General features: G+C 40.0%; 1 protein-coding gene across 3 annotated transcripts; it reads right to left on the bottom strand.

The window, feature by feature from the left end:
* Nucleotides 1–1,007: 1,007 nt before the first annotated feature.
* On the bottom strand, nt 1,008–18,725 carry LOC131459441 (homeobox-containing protein 1-like). 3 transcript variants are annotated; one of them, XM_058629291.1, is made up of 10 exons: nt 18,560–18,725; nt 12,808–13,290; nt 12,051–12,136; nt 11,858–11,968; nt 9,599–9,755; nt 9,424–9,506; nt 8,534–8,629; nt 7,950–8,044; nt 7,587–7,670; nt 1,008–7,497 (listed from the first exon to the last, which is right to left on the bottom strand). In XM_058629291.1, exons 1-10 carry the CDS (start codon nt 18,676–18,678, stop codon nt 7,192–7,194), a joined length of 1,620 nt encoding a protein of 539 aa, XP_058485274.1. In that variant the 5' UTR covers nt 18,679–18,725; the 3' UTR covers nt 1,008–7,191. The 3 variants fall into 3 exon arrangements, with proteins under 3 accessions (XP_058485274.1, XP_058485275.1, XP_058485276.1); XM_058629292.1 differs by having other exon boundaries at nt 7,950–8,041; XM_058629293.1 differs by having other exon boundaries at nt 7,950–8,038.
* Between the last annotated feature and the right edge of the window lie 1,430 nt (nt 18,726–20,155).

The raw sequence follows: 20,155 nt of genomic DNA, 5'->3' as shown, positions 1-20,155 counted from the left end.
GGTATCTCGCCAGAGCAGTTACTAAAAAAAAAGTATCAGGTACTATCACTAATGGAAGAGCAAAACAAAAAAAGTGCCAGGACTGGGTAGTGGGAAAAATGCCAAAAACGTTCTGCAGGTTGAAAGGTGAGGTCATCAGAATTAAACAAGTTGCACATCTCAGTTGGTGGAAACCATCATAGCGTCCATGTAGAAGGAGCCAGTCAAGAGCCTACGGAGGATCTTCCACTACACTTATTATATCAGAAAGACTGGGGGAGGACACTCAAACCTGTGGCCCCTGATGCTCATTTACACAGTACCAAAAAAAGGAACATGGACAAGATGGGAGAATGTTCTGGAGCAGGTCTCAAGGTGTAACGTCTGGCAAGTAGACCACCACTGTGTAAGTTTTCTTTGTCTTAGTTTGTGTGTATGACACTTTACCCACTTCTGCAAACCTCCAAATCTGTGGCAGGAGATAAAAAAAACAGATTTACCCCTCAGTGCTCCAGAAGAGGGGAGTCTGTTGGTGCCAGATTGTCTTTGTGAGAGTTGGTGAAAAGCACGGCCCACAATCAGGACCAAAGTCAGGCCTCTTCACTTCTACCAGCTACTGGCATTTATTTGGAAGTGGACGTTGGCAAAGCAGCTTAAGGTCACGGCCCAGACAGCATCCTCCCATCTACAGCTAGACCTGACAACAAGTGGGTCAGAATCCAACAAGTGAATGGACGAGGCTAAAGAAAGGGAGGTTGCCAGTTATTTGGAGCTTGTGGACGTATGTCAAAGGCAGAGCTGGCAGGCCCGATGTGAGCCTGTGAAGGTGGGCTAATCCGAGCTGGGTCGCCTGGGAGAATGTGTCTGAGGCTGGAAGAACCAATGACCCCACTGCACCAGAATCTGCAGACATTTGCTTGGTTGTTCAAATGATGTGCCACAAATCTTAACACTTCACATTTAGATATAGACATGAGAGATAAAGAAACTGTACACACTGACACACAAACGGGAACAGACACAGTGCATGGACTCTGATCAGTTTTTATTCCCTTGTAAATAGAATATCAATAAAAACACACCTTAAAAAATAATAGATAAGGTTTATCCAACAGATGTAAAAGTAACAAAATGCATATGTAGGTTTTTCTACATATGCGATTACAGAACAGTCTACTGTCCAAAAAAGGCACTAAATCTTGAAATAGAGGACAGGAGGGGATTAAAAATAAACCAACAAAGATCCTGCTGAGGTTTTTCATCTTACACAGAATTGTAAGTTTATTTCTAGAATTAAATGGCAACCATGTCAGTTTAAAAACAAAAAATCATGTCATAATGTTCTTTTTGAGTAGCATTTCAATGGGAACATTAAACCTAGAACATCCACATTTGATGATGGATACATTGATTAATTCCCACTTTGTTCAGGCAGCAGATCTGTGATCAGATCAAGCCTCTGCTGCCCAAAGTAAATGATGATTCTAAACTAATTCTGTCGCACCAACATGCGAGTGCCAGTGAACGCGTCTCACTAAATCTGCTGTGTACATGTTGGAAGAGACAATAACAGATAAAGACATCTATGCCTGGGCGTTTGAATCCTGACATTTCAATGGAGCACGATACAACGTGTCGTCAGCACTGCTACAACGTGCGCGACTCTCAACTGGAAGAGCAAAGGGCCTTGTGTTGTTCACCGATCTCTTTGATTTCCATACACTGCCCGTCAAAAGTCACACACTGACCACCTTTAATTACGACATTAATCATAGTGGCTTGCCCTTGATGTCACAACCATTTCAATTCAGTTGTATTTATTATTTTTTTTCCACTCCAGGGTTGGACCATTCTCCTGCACATCCCAGACACATCTCAGTGGGGTCTCGTGGTCTCGTGTTCCCTGAAGGGCTTTTATAATTTGAACTTACCCGATGAATCCAGGTAAGCTGGGGACACACTGTATGATTGTTTTGCCCAATTTTACCCACAAATCGGGTAGTGGTTAGTTGGCACAGAAATCTGTTCAGTCGCAGTCAATCAATCATGTTTTATGAATTGAGTCTGGATGCAATCGGGTAGTTGGAACTGATTAACGACTCAACTGGAAACACATGTTGCAAACAGCCAATGAAAAAGTGCAGGCGCGACACAGGAAATGGCGTCAGAAGAAGAAGAGACGACAGGGAGTAGCAGGGAATATCCAAATCAGTAAATTTAGACCGTAGGCTGTAAAGTCACTGAAGGAGCCCCTTTAATACTACAGTGTGTGACCCTTTTTATTTTTGGACAGGGCAGTGTATGAATGCACACTTTCACTTATTGCTGTTAAATTTTTCCACTTCAGCCAAGTGTAGAACACGTTATTGATGATTTGTTAGCCCACACTGAAATGTAAATAACAGGATAATGGACTGACACCCACCTGTGGGCCATGTGCAACAAACAAAACAACAAAACTAAGATGGCTTCACCTCACGTCTACTTTTCAACAAACCACTTAGACTTTTGTGTTTTCATTAATTGTCTTTTACTCTTATTTCTTAATTTTTGTGTCAACTTTTCGTCCCATTGCTTTCTGATTTCTTTTTGGCTTTATAATTACAAAACAAAAATAACACGAACAATCCAACAGCTTAAAAAAAAAAAGGCAAATTAAATGATTTTAAAATCCTGAAATAATCTCAGAACAGCACTTTGCCTTAAATGAATCTATAGATTCCCTTCAGAAAGGAAAGGCTTCTGCTTAGCAGATTAAAAAACAAAAACCCCACGGAAGGATCACACATTTTGGTGTCAAATAATTCAAACAAAGAGCTACATGGCTGACCAGTGATGCCTCAGAGTCTTTTAAATGCTTAAAGCAAAGACAGCTCTGCTGCCGCACAACTAAAGAGACATTCCACCATAAAACCTGACACTTTCTCAGTCATGCAATCTGAAACCAGGACGAGGAGGTAAAATGTTCATAGACTCCTGTAAGAACAGCAGCTGATGAACAAATAAATCGTTTTATTTTTGAATCAGAATTGTCCCTTTACTTTCCAACTTAATATGTATTGAGTTTGAGAAGAAATTTCGGACACTGGCGTTTCTGTATTCAGTTTACTCCGGACAGATCAGCTTTTTATTCCCAGCCGTTGAAGCTGGGATTCACATTGCAGCAGCGGTGAAGGAACCTGGGGTGTAGCTTATACCATAGCAAGGGGGGTGGGGGGTGGAGGGGGGGTGTATTTGTGAGGTATCTGTGTTGAGTTTTTAACTCTGAACTAGTAGCTGAGTCTGTGAAGCACTGGCCGATGAACAAGGATGCACCTGGTTTAGAGTGAAGCCACTTCACTGTGCAGGTGTTTGTCTTTCTTTCATCAATAGTGACGCATGTGCAGCCATTGTACAATTCCCATGTGTCGGTGCGCCGCAAAAAACAAATAAGGCACTTGAACTTAAAACCATTCAGTATATTCCATGTGCTGAACAACACATGAGGGCAGTGTTTTCCAAAAATGTGGGCATTGAAGGTATTGCACTAAATCAGTTGAAACATATCTCTTTGTTCTAGGGGAGAATTTAAATTCATATTTCATGTTTACATGTTTTTCTATGGAAACAAAACATTTGGCTGCGTTGAGATTACCAAACTGAAGTGAGCTTTATCCAATTTGGCCCTAGATCAGATATATATAATCTTTCAACTGTATTATAGTCCTAGTTATAACCTGTACATATCTGTATCAATAGTCATTTTTCTTTTCTTTTAATAAACCACCCTGTACATATTGTAACATATGCTATTTATTACTGCTTAAAGCACTTCTGGTTGGATGTAAACTGCATTTTGATGAGCGCCTAGTCTGGTCAAGAGGGGGCGGGATTAGAGTAAAAGGTTGGAACTGTTCAGTAGCGGGTGAGCAAGAAGAAATATAACATATTATTTAATTATGATATGGCATTGAAAATATTCATGATGGAATATCACAGCATTTCAAAGTAAAAGTGCTTGTTTTGATATGGAATGGTGTCAACTTCACAATAAAAACATGTTAATGATTCAAAATAAATCTATTCTCTATATATACACACTATAGAGATACTCATATACAGCTTCTATAAATATAAGCTAATGTTGAATATAATGCAATTAATAATGCGGTAGAAAACCGAATGTCTTATTACTCATAAATATGAGTGGCAGATATAGTTAATACAATGTTCTATGTCAATATTCTATCACCTCATGTTTACATCATAACAGGATGTAACAGTTTGACACCTCAGCTCTAGAAACAAATCTCACCCTCAAATGGTAGCTTCATCTATTCCAGTCTAATCTTATTTGACCTACAGTATCTCCCGCGAGTGAATATGACGTTTTCTGTTGTTGTTGTTGTTGTTGTTGATGATGCATGTAAAAGGTCAAAGGTCAATATGATCTGCCATGAATTGGAATAGAACAATCTGGCTGGTAATCTGAATACGGCCACAGTGTAACCACAATTATTCTGATGCTGAAGTCTAGTTAGTGTACAAATGATGGGGCGTGGGACGCTGTCATGGACAATGACACCTATTCCTTATGTTGCTTGTTTCACCGTATAAGCTCGAGTATCAAATGGATGATCACGGTGGCTCCGAGACACAAAGAAAGTTACATAGTTTACAGTATATACGGCAGCTAGTTGTCACGTCATGAGCTTATCTCGTGCAGCATACAAAGAGGAGCTTGTGGAAGGAGAATTGTGGCCCTGAGCCTTGAAAAGTGAAGATTCTTAAACAGGGAGTGAATCAGTTTTGGGTGAATGTCAAACCGAAGCTATGTAAGCATATATAGGGTGAAAGCAGAAATAAGGAATAGGTGTAATTTTCCATTGCAGAGGCAAAGACGTGTGACGACCCGTTATCCCTGTGGAGATCCATGTAGCGCCGCAAACGGATGGGACTTGTACGATGGCTGTACCGAGATAAACGTGTTTATGTGTTTGAACAAACGTTTAAGTTTCAGGTCAAAACGACAACAACAAGCTGGCTCGCACCCTTTTCTCTCTCTGTGGCTCGTCGGTCACACTGATCAAGAAAAAACCCGCAGGGACACTTTTAAGCACCATGACATGAATAGAATAAAGTGTCATTTGAAGTGACAACCGTATTCAAACGCCAACGTATGTGTTTAGAACACATGGCATATCGAGCACAAACACAGATATACCTAAAAAAGAAAAGAAAATAATGCATTTATCTTGCAATAACCACCTGACACATCTGATGTGTTGTCGATTAGCATCTCTCTCATACATAGTTCCATCCATTAAGATCATACACTGAGAAAATACATAAAATTAATACTTTGGCTAATGCTTCACTCACCTCTCGCCAACAACAAAGACTCTTATGGATAGTTTCTCCCGTCAGAAGCTAATATGTTTATATACTGTAAATAGAAATAGAGTAGGGTACATATACACATACCCTCACAGTTTATATAATATACTGTATATACGTATGTGTGTGTACAGTATGCATACATACGCATGTTGTACATAAGTGTGTATTCACGTTACACTAATCTCTAATATCTGAACAGCTTTGTTGCACTGTTGAATCCCTCCCAGCTGACTTGATTATAGATTATAGATTGATTATAGATGAGCTCACAGTGATTAATTCATTCTGCCTGAGCATCTATCAGGTCACTGGGCACAAATCAATAAAGAATACTTGTTTGCCAGGACTTTCAGACTTATCATTTAAAAAAACAACAAAAAGACATAAACTCTTGTGGCTACCTGTGATGTGTATGTATGTATTACGTTTATATTCTTAATTTCCTTGTTATTGATATGGAAGCAAAGAGGTCATAAGTGTTTGAATCTGATATAATATATCCTTTCTGCATTAAAATATCTAAAAACAGTGAAACTAATGTTAAATATTTTGTTGAAAAGCTTACTCACTTTAGCCAAGATGTTTCCATGACTCTTTAAATCTATAGAAATTCTATTCTATTTTCATGTATTGACGTACATAATACGTATGTATTGACGAAAGATAATATTCAGTAGGACTATAAACCAGTGTTGTCTTTTGTTTTTGTTGTTCTGTCAAATCACAGGAGGCGCAATATTTGTTAAAGCCTGAATATAAATTTTAGATTCATTACTGTCTTGATCTATACACATCTAACACATTTAAATGTTTTTCAAATGAGAATAATTATGTAAAAATTACCATTCCTTCTGGTATTGCAAATCATATCGCAATCGCAATTCCTGTCAAAATAATCGCAATTGGATATTTATTGAAAATTGTTCAGCCCTACTCTGGTGTTGTAGTCAAGGATAAAGATATTTCACCCGAAGAATTCCGGCTAAATTTGACAAAAATTGATAAAAAAAGGATTTTGAAATTGCAAAAGTTTTTGTTTGTTAGTTGTTGGTTTACATTTCATCTTGACATAATTGTAAAATTCAAATGACTGCATTTTCTTTGCTTCCATATGTTGAGCTTATTTGATCAGGTTAAATGGGAAGAGGAAAAGTTTATTATTTAGGCAAACAGTATTATTACTGATGTGGCGTGACCTTGAATTGGAAAAAAAAAAAAAAAGTGTAAGCTTATTCTGCTGTTCTTCTCACTGGAAGGAATCAACAGTGAAAATGTAAAAATAAAATCCACGGTGATGACATGGTGGTTCATCATTTTTTAAAACAATCTGTTCAAACCAACTTAACTTTCTAATTCATGCATTTAGTTTTTGAGGCTGTTCAGTTGTGTTGTGATCACAGTGCACGACCCTGACGTTTTCTGAATCCCGTGTCAAATACAGTGTTGTCCTGCTTTGAAAACGCAGGTTTTTTTTCAATTTAATCTGCACAATGTCTCATGTCCCTTGACTCAGTCTGCTATGGAAGATTTAAAATGCCCAAATAAGGAATTGTGTTATTATTTGGTCATTTCAAAACACCCCATAGTCTGCTGGGGAGGACAGATTTTAAAGTTTAATATTATTATGACTGTTATAATACACAATAATGCCACTAAGAGCATAGCAGAGCAGGTTGATGGTTGGAGGTAGGGTTGGGAGGTATCTCAGCGTTGGCATTTACAAGACTTTTGGTCATGTTTTTCCCACTTATTACATTCCTATAAAATCTTCTTGCATATTAACACACCTGTCGTCTTCATGACTCAGACAACTCCAGATATCCACCACCCTCTTCAGTCGTCCTCTAGTGTTTCCATCTTGATCTCGTTCCCCATACTGCACCCGGCCCCGTCCTCGTGATTGGCCGCCGTCTTCTCCAACCCGATTGGATCCTGGGGCTCGGACAGCACGCTGTGAATGGTGGGTTCGTCCTGGAGGGAAGGGGACGGTGGAGACCAGGACACGCCGGTCAATCTGGAGCCTTCTGCCTGAGGACCTGTCCCTATCACTGGGGAGCGGCCGATCAAAGAAGTGCCCCTCTGTCCAGACAAGTGTCCTCTACCCAGGACGGACAACCAGCTGGGGAGCAGCGTGGGAACCTGAGCATGAAGGAGAGGAAGACATGGGCCATGGCTGGTAAGTTTGAGATGTTTTGATTTTCCTAGAAATCACTTTAGCTGAAAATCACCTGGGTCGGCGAGGAGAGGTCAGCTCGACTGAAACCAAACTGCCTGACTGAAGCTCTCTTGTCAAATGAAGTCATCTCACAACCCTGAAACACAGCAGCAGTTACCGTCATGACACAGTGACCTCTACCTTCATAACGAGTTATTTACTGTATAAAGTCAGACAGATTTAAACCAATGCTCATTCTACTTCTGCTGACCACAATTTAGATTTCACTACAATAAGTCAAATACATGATAAGATTGTGAATTTAAACAGGTTTCAGGACCAAAACAAAATATGGAAGGGAACATATTCACTGTTCCATAATAATTATTATACCAGCAGCTCTGTGAGGACGAGTAAGAAGTAATCATCAGTTTACCTGGTCAGGAAAGTCATTGCCGTCCACCTCGTCACTGTTGGACTGACCTCCTGGACTCTGGACCTCGATGCCGTGACTCTCCAAGATGGCTGCTTCTTCAAAAACACAAACCTGATCATAGCGTATCGACCTTAATCAACAGCAGCCTGAGACGCAAGCAAATGCTGAAGCAAAGAGAAGCTGATCCTCTACTGTTTTGTCCAATAGTCTGTAACGATTATTCAATTCATCTATTACTGAATTAATCGTCAACTATTTTGATAATCGATGAATTAATTAACAAAGACATTTTGAGAACTTCATAATTTCCACGTTTGGTAAAGTAATCGTTAGTTGCAGCCCTGTAAAAAAATTGACATAACCTGGAAGTCAAACATATAATGACTAGGGGGCGACTTTGCTGGTTGCAAAAAGAAAATGAGCACACTTCTCAGATGATTTACTTCAGTAAACATTTCCCTGAAGAGTTAATGGTCTCTATCTCTAGTCTCAGATGTTCTTCGGTAGAACAGGATGTTAATTTAGTAAATCTAATATTCGTATACACACACACACACACACACACAAACAGAGGTAGACATTACCAATGTTAGCACGCCTCTTGATGTCTTTACGTCGGTTGGCAAACCAGTTGTAGACCTTTAGAGATGTGACTCTCTCCAAATCAGACAGCTTCTTTCCTGTGACACACACATCAGATAAATGCAGCAGGTCTTTAAGTCAGAATTTGTATTTGTAATATGTAAAGCTGTGGTGTAAAACCTCAGTACCCCAAACACTGCTTGTGTATTTAACTACCCAGACTTAACCTACACCTCAGGTGAGGCTGCAGAGCTTTATAAAAGGGATGACTTTTAAGTCCATATTCCAAACCCTTCTCTGTCAACATTCATTCTGGTTTCTCAGTAAATCTCTTGTGTTTCAGAGAACCAGGGTTAATTCTTAACCTTTCTGTTAGCAAACCTGTCTTCACCGAAAGGAGTTGGCATGCGTACTTCTCATTACCACAACTCCTAGACTGTTGGTTATATCTAGAAAAAAAAAAAAAAAAATGGAGGGTGTACCCTGCCTTTCGCCCCATGTCAGCTGAGATTGGCACAGCAGCCCCCGCGACCCTCATGTGGAGGATAAAACGGTAAAAGATGGATGGATACCGGAAAACAGAGAAATAGAGCTTTGCGCCCATATACTTCCTAAATGGTTGAATAATTGCCAGCTATCTAAAGTGAAAGAGGGCAGAAGCACTCACTCATTGAACATTTTTTGACGATACTACGGCCATAAAATCAACATAAAGGCCGCCTGATTATCATGATGGTCATAGGAGGGTTAAAGTTTGTTGCCATCGTTCTTTACTACTAATGGTTTGAATGTATTCATTTATAAAGTTAAACCCTACAGCTTTAATAAAGAAAAACAATCATTTATTTAACTTTAGTCAGAATCATTACGTCACAGTACTGCTTTTACATACCTGGTTTCTGAATGACAGCATTGCAGGCATTAGCGATCTCCTCTCTCTTCGCTTCATCGGGGTACTGATTATCACCGAAGTAACTACATGCACACACACACACACATACACTGTTAAAATTATAAGCCAATTAAACTGTAAACTCACTCCACTCTTTCCTCCTCCGACACCTCACCTCTCCATAACAGCCAGACACTCCTTCCTCCATGTGAACCTGCTCCCCCGCCGCAGACGGAAGCCCGCAGGGGCAGCACCAAAGGTGGGCGGAGCTTGTGGCCAGTCCATCACCTCCTCCAGAGCCAGTGGGGCAGCTCGCATGGCCAGAGTGGCACCTGAAGTCACAAACACCATACTCCATTAAAACAAGTAAGTTTATATCAATGTCAGCATGACATTCAGACGGCTTTAGTTACCAAATGTTTCCCCCATTTTTCCTGTGTCACAAACTAATAAAATAGTTTTGGATTCAAATCAAATTAATGTCTGTGGAATCAAATAACATGATCATGATCGCAGTGACACCAAATAGAGGAAAACTAAGGGGAGGTTCTCAGTCTCAGACATTTTTTTATTATGTCTTTTCATGTCTCTTAATTTTCATTTAACCAAGAAAAAGTCCCAGTGACATCAAGAACCTCTTTTAAACCCCTATATTGTACATTGTATTGTGTATACTGTGTATAAACATATCCATTCAGTTATACTGTATATATAACTTTAAAAAAATTAAGAGAAATCATTGCATAGCATACACTGTGCCTTTAGTGTATGCATCACATATGTGAAGATACAAAAGTTTCCACTTAAATCGTGACGTACTAAGGGATTTTTATTGAAACATCATGTTCATATTTTTTCCCCAGTGGAAACACGTGGTCACTTGTAATAAGACTGTACTCACACTGTTTCATATTGTACTTTCCACTCAACATGACGCAGTGTAGTTATTGTTCAATCACAGAAAAACACTTTGCAGTTTTTTTGTGTCCTCATAATCATACATATCTCAAGATTCTTGAGATAAACGAAAACATCTGCCAAAGCCATCTTTTCTTTCTGCCTCAGTCTTCTTTTACGTTGAAAGGCTTTTTGAATACAACTGCAACTCGACAAATATCAAATGCCAAACGCTGTATATCTGCTGCTAAATGAACAGCCTAATAATCCTCTCCTGTTACTTCGGCACTCACTGCTTTGAATACCAGCGAGCGGACGTATAGAATGACCATTCTGCACAGATCAATTACAGCTGTCAGCACAGGGCGTCAAGGATCCAATTCAAGGACAGTACAAATGATTGTTCATTATATTTATACACGTCTTTTCGTCTTACACTGTCTTTGAAAAGAGGTGGTTGACCTCTTTTCAAAGAAAGACTAAATGTTCTGAATACTGTAAGCAGTAGCACTTTTTGAACAGTATGTTGTTTCCACAAGTGGAAGATTATGAAAGAAGATACTCTCTTACTCCTTTGCCACAAAAAAACATAATAAGAGGACACAGCGTTTTCAGGTGAGATTGATGTTTACAGGAACTATCCATACATATATTGACAGAAAAATGTGTTTAGAACTTTAAAACTATGGTTAAAATATGTATGTTAATATAAGAGTTAAGCAAATATAGGAAACAACAGTGAACAAATATAAATCCAAAGTATAGAGCACCATCAATGATATAAAAATGTATTGTTTTGTCTGATTTTTGTTGTAGGGTTGTAACAAATATTTCCTGCTTTTTCGCAGCAATGTCAGATGTTTCTCTATACTGTAGTCTCCACGCTTCTTAATTTAACTGTATTCAGCTTTGACTGACTCTTAGGCCCCCTTTACACCACTGGACCACTTGTAAGTACAGGTGTAAGTACACCCTAGGACAGATTGTTATCCGATCTTCAGAAAGGTGGTCGGAGACACATTGTGACCACATTGAACAGGAGTGTAAATGCAATGAGTCTCCGATGTGTCTCAACTCCAACCACAACAACGACGTGAGCGCAAATACGAGCACAGCTAAAGTGAAAGCAGTCTCCGCTTTTTTTGTCCTTTGTCTGCTTATCGAAGATGACTTCCCCTGCTTCGAAAAACAAAGAGGAGTCCATACAATAGCGCAAATTCAAATGCAGCTAATGTGATGCTGTAGTCTGCTGCTGGAAATCTTTGTGTGTGCTCGGAAGTACAAGCATAATTCACTTGAAAGTACTGAATTTAGTACCCAATTGTTGTGTTTTGCTCTGGTGTAGATCCACGTTAAGCACAACCATTTGCCCCGTACTTGCTTATGCTACCACACTGTTGCACACTTGAACTACAGTCAATTAAGTTCTGAACATTCATACAGACGGACAAACAACTGCACACATGAGTGACCTACCATGGACTGAATTAATCTGAGGGAAAGACTAGGAGATGGTGATGTTCTGTGGTGGCATTACCTGGGTTGGACTTCTCCAGCTGGTACCAGCGAAAGAAGGCCCGTTTTTTCTGCTCGCTGAGGTCCGATCCCTGTTGTAAGAGCCAGTGGGAGATCCGACTCTGACTGATACCTGAGAGGAAGAGGAACAGTCAGATTGGATGCTCCAGTTGTTTGGATGCTCGCTGATCTACCATCTTGCTCTGAATACTCACCTGTTACCTGAGCAACCACAGCCTGGGAAATTCGCCTGTTTGCCAGGAAGGACTTAATCTCCTCTTTGATCAAAACGCTGTCCCTTCTACAAGAACATACAGAATATATTGTTTATTCCAAAGGGAATAAATGACTGGATTTCTAACAGTCACACCTGACTAAAACATCTGCAACCCAATAAATCACAACCAAAAATCTATGAATAACAGTAGCTGCAGCAGCTGAATATATGAGAGAATTTGAGGCCTGATTCTGCTGTAATATTCTCTGCATCTTTGGTTTCATCTTCACACACCTCCGAATCAATAACACTCTGATTGCTGCTGTCTGGCTGCAGACTACAGATGAGAGGGTGGAGGGTGTGTGTGTACAGTATGTGCATATAAGTGTGTGTGAAGTATGTGAATCCTTGTATCATATTCATATTCAGAGTGTGCTATATGCAGCCTTCTCGATCATCCTGCTTCTTGTAATAGCACCTGCTCTCTGTAGCCTTGAGCCATGTTGGCACGTACACCACTTTCATACCAAAAATACAGTCATTGTTGGACCAGTCATAGTTAAGATCCTTATCATGGTTGCGACAAACCAAATGCCACTGTGCCCTCAGTTGTGCCTCTCTTTTATTGGATAGGTATCTCAAGAATAAAACCAAAGCATTGTGATGCATTCAGGTCATATAAAGTGTTGAAAATCTGGTGCGGAGGGGGTTTAGGATTCAGGTTCATATACCCAGTCAAAGTCCAAACATCTTACCTCATTAGGTACTCCACCTTTTCATCAACATCTATGTCCTCTTCACTGGCCTCAAACCCGTAGCCTGGTGCCGACATGCCGCCGCTAACCACACCAAGAGGAAAGCGGGGTGGTGACAGCTTCCCATTGCTGACACCAACCAGACCATTCTGAGCTCCCACGGTCATGATGACCGGCGAGGCTACCGGAACCGGAAGAGGCAGAGCGGTGGCATCGAAGGTATGGCTAGGCGATGCTGAGAGTTGGTTGTCTGGAAAGTTCGTCTGAGTGGCAGCTGAAGTCGTGGAGGAAGAGGCGGCAACAGTGCTGGAAGATGAGGGTGGCATATAGGAAGGTTTGTCTGTGGACTTGTGACGGTCAAGGTGGTCCAGGGTGTCCAGGGCGTGCAGGACCTCCGCCTGGGTGATCCCCGTCCTCCTCAGCCTCTGGAGGAGGTCAATTTGCTCGATGGTGAACCGAGGCTCCTCACACTGCTGGAACATCCTGGAGGAAAAATCAACAACATTAATACCGAAGAGTATTTACTCAGGTGCTGCAATTTCAAGCATATGTTTACTTTGTAATACTTTACTGTAAGTGAAATAAGTATGCGTTGGACAGTTTAAGAACAGGCATGGCAGCTTATTGGCATTAGCTGCGTTTTGTTTCGGTCTGACATGTGTGCTCAAGTGCAACAACCAGTGGTGCTCAAGAATTAACCCTAACCCACAAGTCAAATAGAATAGACCTCAGTCAGTACATGCATCCATCAAGACAGGACTAAGGATTATTGCCATTATTATCATCAGCATTGTTATTACTATTTTATTACAGACTACAGGTCAAATAGGATAACTGTGTGCTCGTTTTCAGGTCTGCAATGGAGTCAAACAAAGGAGCATTTTATCCCCTACTTTGTTTAATTTTAGCATGAACAATCTCTCAAAACAGTTAAATGTGTGCAGAAGTGGCTGTATGGTTGGAAGTACGGTAGTGAACCATCTCATGTACGCCGATCATTTGGTGTTTTTTTTAGCCCAAATTCAGCTGGTCTCCATGTGTGTTCTGTATACACTGAACAGCATGACATATAATCCCACAAAAATTAGTTATCATGATCTGCCGAACTACAGAAGATACATGTATGGATTGTTGGGCAATGTTCTGAGCGTCTGCAGTGAAAATGAAATATCTTTATGACTCTTGTTAAAAAGGCCCAGATGGACTAGTGCCAGTCAATTGTTTGTGACTGCTCGAGTCAATACCTTACAGATGGTTTTAAGAAATCTAATGCACAGATTTATTTGTCAACTCAATGAGTCTGAAAATAGAGTTATTTTAATACTGACAAGCGTTACATACAGTGACATACATTGCACATCTCAGCTTTGGAAACACTGGTATAATTGCTTTCTAAAAAAATAGATCTTTTTTATTGTTTGCTTCTGTTTTTTTTTTTATGTATATTATAGACCTAAGTCTGCAATTAAGTCTATGTATTACTATTGTTATACCTTCATAGCTTTTTTTTTTTTTTACATAGCATTTTCATAGCTTGATTGACTATGCATTGAAGTTTATGTCCCTGAAAGCATGGAGACAGAGCAAAAATGAGCTATGTCACATCTGTTAGCCGACTGCCTGCAGATTTACAGCACACACACACGCACACACACACACACACACAAAGATAGAGCTGAGAAGCTGCCATCCAGATCTTAAGTGCATTCCTCTCGATTAAATAAGAATTTTATTGCAGCGGATGCTTTCAACCCAAATGATCACACTACACAGACTCAGTTTGGTTTGTATTATTGCAAAGACAAATGTTTTTAAGCCAAATATGAGCTCCCTTTATGCCATTTGTTCTTAAATGTGCAACCCCCCCAAAAAAAAACCTTATTACATTAATAGTGAGTGAAGTAAATAAGCAGGAGATTAACAGACCGATGAGACAGCACATCTGTCTTCATGCTTTTCAATCTAATGCCAAGAAGAAAAACAGACAGAGGGGAGAATCAAAGTCAGCAGACATGTCAACACTTACAGAGAGAGAGAGAGAGAGAGAGAGAGAGAGGGAGGGTGAGGTTGAGAGTGTGTGTTTGCATGTGTGTGTATCTTGGGAAAAATGCCAAGAAAAATTTACATCTCAGCCAGCCAAGCTCCATACTTTCTCTGCTGCAGAGGATGAGTCATGCCGTAGACTGTAGTCAGTTAAACTGATAAACAGGATTGATAAAGAAGGCAAAATCATGGCCACCTCAGCAATGTTGTTGTTCCCAAGACATCAAAATGTCTCACTCTGGTTTTTTGTTGTGCATTTCCAATTAAAACATATTCTAGTTTGCCACAGTTTATTTTATTCATGATCCAAACCATATTGTCAATATTTAAATAGAATTATAATAACATTTACACAACAGTTGCGTCCAGAGTATGCATAATATATATAGTCAGGCTGACAGAATTTACGCGTGTCAAAGTGATATTACAGTTTTGTAACATCTGAGGATTTAAACGTTCACTAATGCTTTATGAGCCTCTGTGATTCTTAGGCAGTAAAACAGCCAGGAATCTTCATTTGGAGCTTTTTGTCCTTGTAGGAAAGGACAGTGTAAATAAGAACGACTGCAATTCACTCTGGCTGAGCTCCAGAGACGATGTTCAACTTTCAGAATTAGAGCCACAATCACTACAGCCAATGCTTTTGTTACAACTATACCGGATGACTGTAATGCTCTTTATGTTGGGATTAGCCAGGCTTTCACTGCTCACCTTCAGCTTGTTCAGAATGCAGGAACACACAGGCATGAACACATTTCTCCCATCCTGGCTTCCCTTCATTGGCTCACAGTACAATTCAGGATCAAATTTAAGGTGTTTTTGTTTGTAAGTGTCTGCATGGCCTTACACTCCATCACAGTCCCTATGATCAGCTGATCAGCAACTCTTGGTCGTCCCAAAGACGAGTCTAAAGCTCATCAGGGATAGGGCTTTTGCAGTAGCAGCTCCCGAATTGTGGAATCATTTGCCGTTGCACATTAGGCATGCCTCATCACTTCCTGTCTTTAAATCTGTTTGAAAAATACATCTATTCTCTTTGGCCTTCCACACAGTGTAGGGTTGTTGCTGTGTATGTCCTATGTTTTGTTTTCACACTTGAATGTGCTCCGTTTGTGTTTTATGTTTAAACGTTTTGCATTATAATTGTACAGCACTTTCGTCTACTGTGTTGTTTTTAGTGTGTTCTAAGAGTGGCCAGATGGAAGGAAGGCTCTCTTCAATGAAAGAAACATTAACTTCAGTGTAGACCTAAAGGTCTCACAGTCTGTGAGAAACAAGATTAAGCCAGTGTTGACCTGATAGTCCTCGAATTCAAAGCCTGCAGGCGTGACACTTTTAAAACTTCCAGAATGACAACCTAACGCTGCACAACAGGGGATGTAAAATGTTATGTTTATTTGTTCACTCTACATAAATGTGTTCTTTCTGATTTCAGCAAATGACGCTGCTCTGCTGCTGTACGTAGAAAATGAAGGACATTGAAATGGAGCAACATTTTTTGAAGATGCCATTTATCTTTTGTGCTCAGTAAATATTAAGACAACACACAACCATATTTAAAAAAAGCTTAACTTCCCTTGACACTAGACTGTCTGTACAGACATTGTCTGACACAAACCTACATGCCTACGTGCCTACATCTTTAACCAGTTCACCAGGTCTTTAGTTACGGTCAAAAAACTTTTAACAGGTTAGACAGCTCAACTAAAGAGTATGACTATAAAAAGCATATCCATCAATACACACAGGGTAGAGCAAAAGCAATGACATTCCAATATATATACACAACAACAACTTTGTCATGCCAGACATTCTGACAGGTCCAAATAGGACAAGCATAGGTGGAATAAAATGATTAATGGCTGTCACACTGTCCTGACTATTGACTACTACTGAACAGAACCAAAGTTTCTTATCAGAAACACCTGTGCTTTTCCTGCTAAATCACATCCAAAAAAAAAGGCCTACTAGTAACTTCCTGCAGCTACACTAACTTTGGTTTGATATAATAACATAAGAAGAGTAAAGAAATGGTCCTTTTTAAAGAAGTCCAAATGTATAGAGCCCCAGACAATATATAACGTGGGCACATTTTGGCTCAGGAGCCTCCACCATAGAGAGTAAACAAAGCTGCAATGATGGAGATGATGGAGTCTGACTGAATTTTATTTCAGACTGGGAATGAGTTACAAAGAGTTTTCGGGATTCCCCTCTCTCTACTGCAGAGACAAACCGCAAATTATAATACATCAAATATTTTCGGAGCATGTTACACATATTTCATGGCCGCAAATTACTCTGCTGTGGTCACAAATTAATATTTTGTGCCTATATTATAAATATTTCAATCCCTCATGCCTGGGGATCCAAACAATGGTCCTCTTGTAGTTAGTACTATTATTACGAAGAGGAGACTGCATCAACTAAAAATGACAATTACACTGGAAAATACAAACACTGTTTCGTGGTCTAGGTTTAATCCATAGCTTCAAAAATGGAAAAATGACTTTATCTGACGACAGTCTGTCCGTTAAGATTTAGTGGACTGACTGGCAGGAAACCAGAAGTGTGTCTAATTATTACTATGTGACTGCACAGAGTGTGTGCAGCAGAGGGTGAGGGAGCCTAGTAATAATCAGATAGTGCTGACTTGCACTGCTCAACTGCCAGAGTTCTCACACACACATACAGGGAGAGAGAGACAATGCTGAAGTCAACCAGTGTAATTATTTTTCAGTGTGAATATTGATATCATTGTACCTGTAAAGCGTTGTTAGATTCAGCAGCTGACTTTGCCCTCTGACCTCCCCAGCAAGGAGCAGAGTGTCCCAGCAGAATGGCAGATTACATTGTTATGAATCAAGAAATGCTGCTATGCCGTGTACGGTAAGGCCGTGTATCACCGACTGATTTACTCCTTGACATAATGTACATTCATGTTGGCAGTCACTGACCTATCAGAAGAAAGTCTAACAATGTCAAAGAACAACTGGATTACTATAATCCAGAGTTACAATTCCCAACAACCCCCAGACATGTCAGTTGAGCATGTTAATTAGTCATTTCATGACAGTAAGCAACTTTTTTTAAGGTACAATCCAACGAAAAGTCAACAGCTGGCTTATTTGGACATAGCCCATAAAGTGGTGGTCCCCATAATGTCAAAGTAACAAAGATACAGCTCTTTTACCGACTTTCAATCCGAATGACGTTGAAAAAAAACATGATTTTAATGTTGACCTTATTCTAAGAAAATATGCAAACAAGACAGGAGCTTTCTGGACACGGTTTATTGACGATGAAGAATAACCCACCATGTCGGCATACATCTTGTAAAATAACTACATTAAAGCGCCACGAAATAGTTGAATTTGTTAATGATTCCTCCGTTGTTCACTGATATTATCACACAAGACGGCAGCGCGCATTACGGTCCAGCTGGAAAAGTTGACATTGTGTTGGATTGGACGATTTTTGGTGAACAGCAAGCATGCCGAATTAGAGACCGACTTTTTCCTGTTCAGATATGACCGGTGATATCAGTTAAAGTGGCGTGATTATTAACCGTAAGATGCCGCAACACTGGCGATTTTTTTTATGGAGTTTTCAGTTATCACCGTAGTATAGGGAGAAGGAAATGTATCGCGTAAGCAAAGCAGATCCGTTTGAATACAGACATCAGCAGTTACAGCTGCACGACTTCACTGACCTTAATATTCCAGTCGCAGAGCCTCCGCCGACGTTTATTCCACCATATATGTGTTGTCTCGGGGCGCCAGCACACACGGACACTGACAGTTTTCCCAAAATGTCTCCTCTGTTTCTCATTGGGTTTCAATCCACCGTCAGACAGATTTGCCTTTTGTCCGGCAGACAGGCGCCATGTTGACATAATGACGCAAAGAACGACGGGAGTTGTAGTTCACAGAACTTGGAGCCTCCGCCACTCATGGGAATAACACATAGACCTGACCACAGCTGAAGGAATTCCGCACTTAATCTCTGAAATATGAGGCTTCTCCTCCAGAGGTTTATGTTGCTCGGCTTCTGAAGAGCGTGCACAGTTCAGTTCGTTGCATTCTGATGACCCTATTGAAGTAGCTGACATAGATGAACACATTAACATGTCTTACACTGTCTCGAATCTTGAATATGTTTAAGATGTGCATCTGCATAGCAGGAAATTCGTCATGAGAGAGTGGATTCTGGGTTCATGTGCACACCTATGACAGTTTAACAACATGTTTACAATGGAAGCCTGTAGGCCAGTCCTGGACACCACTTGTTTGGGCTAACTGATGTCAAATCTGTTACTATGCATTGAATATTTACGATCACGAGAACGTAGAGGATAGTTTAATTAACTAGCTTGTTTTTCAGTAACGTGGCCCCTAGAGAATATATATATATATATATATATATATATATATATACACATATATGAATATGTAGTCAACACTTTATATTGAGTTGAGCAAAAACACAAAAGCTTGTCCCTCTAACACTGAAATTCATATTTGCTGAAGTTAAAGATGACTAATAGTTCTATACTCATTCAGCATAGAGACTGGCACTTATGCATCTTATCTGGGCTCAGTTTACAGCCTCTCAACTAGATCCATAGCAGCAACCAATCACATTAGAGCAGTTCAGCGAGAGACTACCTTTGTTTGTATGTTCCTTTTTTGAGCTGCAACTTCCTATACTGCAGACACCGAAAAGAAGAAAGAGGTGCTTCTTCCTTGTTCTGTTCTGACATAAAAAAAAATAAAAAACAACTTACCTGCCTGTTCTTAAGTTGCCAGATGTTTAAGTTTTTGGTTGTGGTGGACCTAATGTCACTGCAGAGGAATGTGACTTCAGATAACTGCAGAATGTGAGCAAACCAGTGGGTTAATCTGAAGATATTTGGACCAAGTGAGTGCCAAAAAGCTGCTTCAGTGTAATGTTGGATCCTGAGTGAATTTGAACCCTCAGAACAAAATGGTGTGCAGGTACTTATCCTGTTTTGTCAGTCCTGGAGCTGAGAGCAGGGCCCTTAAAAACTCTTTCAGCTGTTAATCTGTTTGGAACAGATAAAAGAAACAGGTCTCTCTCCCGGTATGCATTCTAGCTGCCTTAAACAAAAACTCATAACCAGTGCTGTGCTGGGGTTAAAAAGTTTGACATTTCATAATACGTGTACTGTTTACTACAGAAAGGTGTTAATACACAAAGGTGTACAGCATGTACATTTTAAAAGGATGTGTTCTCCACTTGCTGATCCATTTCCTGTGTGATGTTTTCATGGTTAATAGATTCATAT

Source organism: Solea solea, chromosome 5 (genome assembly GCF_958295425.1).
Source record: "Solea solea chromosome 5, fSolSol10.1, whole genome shotgun sequence".
Taxonomy (NCBI): Eukaryota; Metazoa; Chordata; class Actinopteri; order Pleuronectiformes; family Soleidae; genus Solea; species Solea solea.
This window is presented reverse-complemented; position numbering and strand designations above follow the sequence as displayed.

What these genes read in the sequence shown, in the direction of transcription:
- LOC131459441 (XM_058629291.1), bottom strand. Translation starts at nt 18,678, where the DNA reads ATGAGAAACAGAGGAGACATTTTGGGAAAACTGTCAGTGTCCGTGTGT. An exon ending in TGTGGTTGCTCAGGTAACAG is followed by an intron (nt 11,969 to 12,050) that starts GTGAGTATTCAG and finishes TCTTCCTCTCAG; the next exon opens with GTATCAGTCAGAGTCGGATC. An exon ending in TGCTGTCATTCAGAAACCAG is followed by an intron (nt 8,630 to 9,423) that starts GTATGTAAAAGC and finishes TGTGTGTCACAG; the next exon opens with GAAAGAAGCTGTCTGATTTG.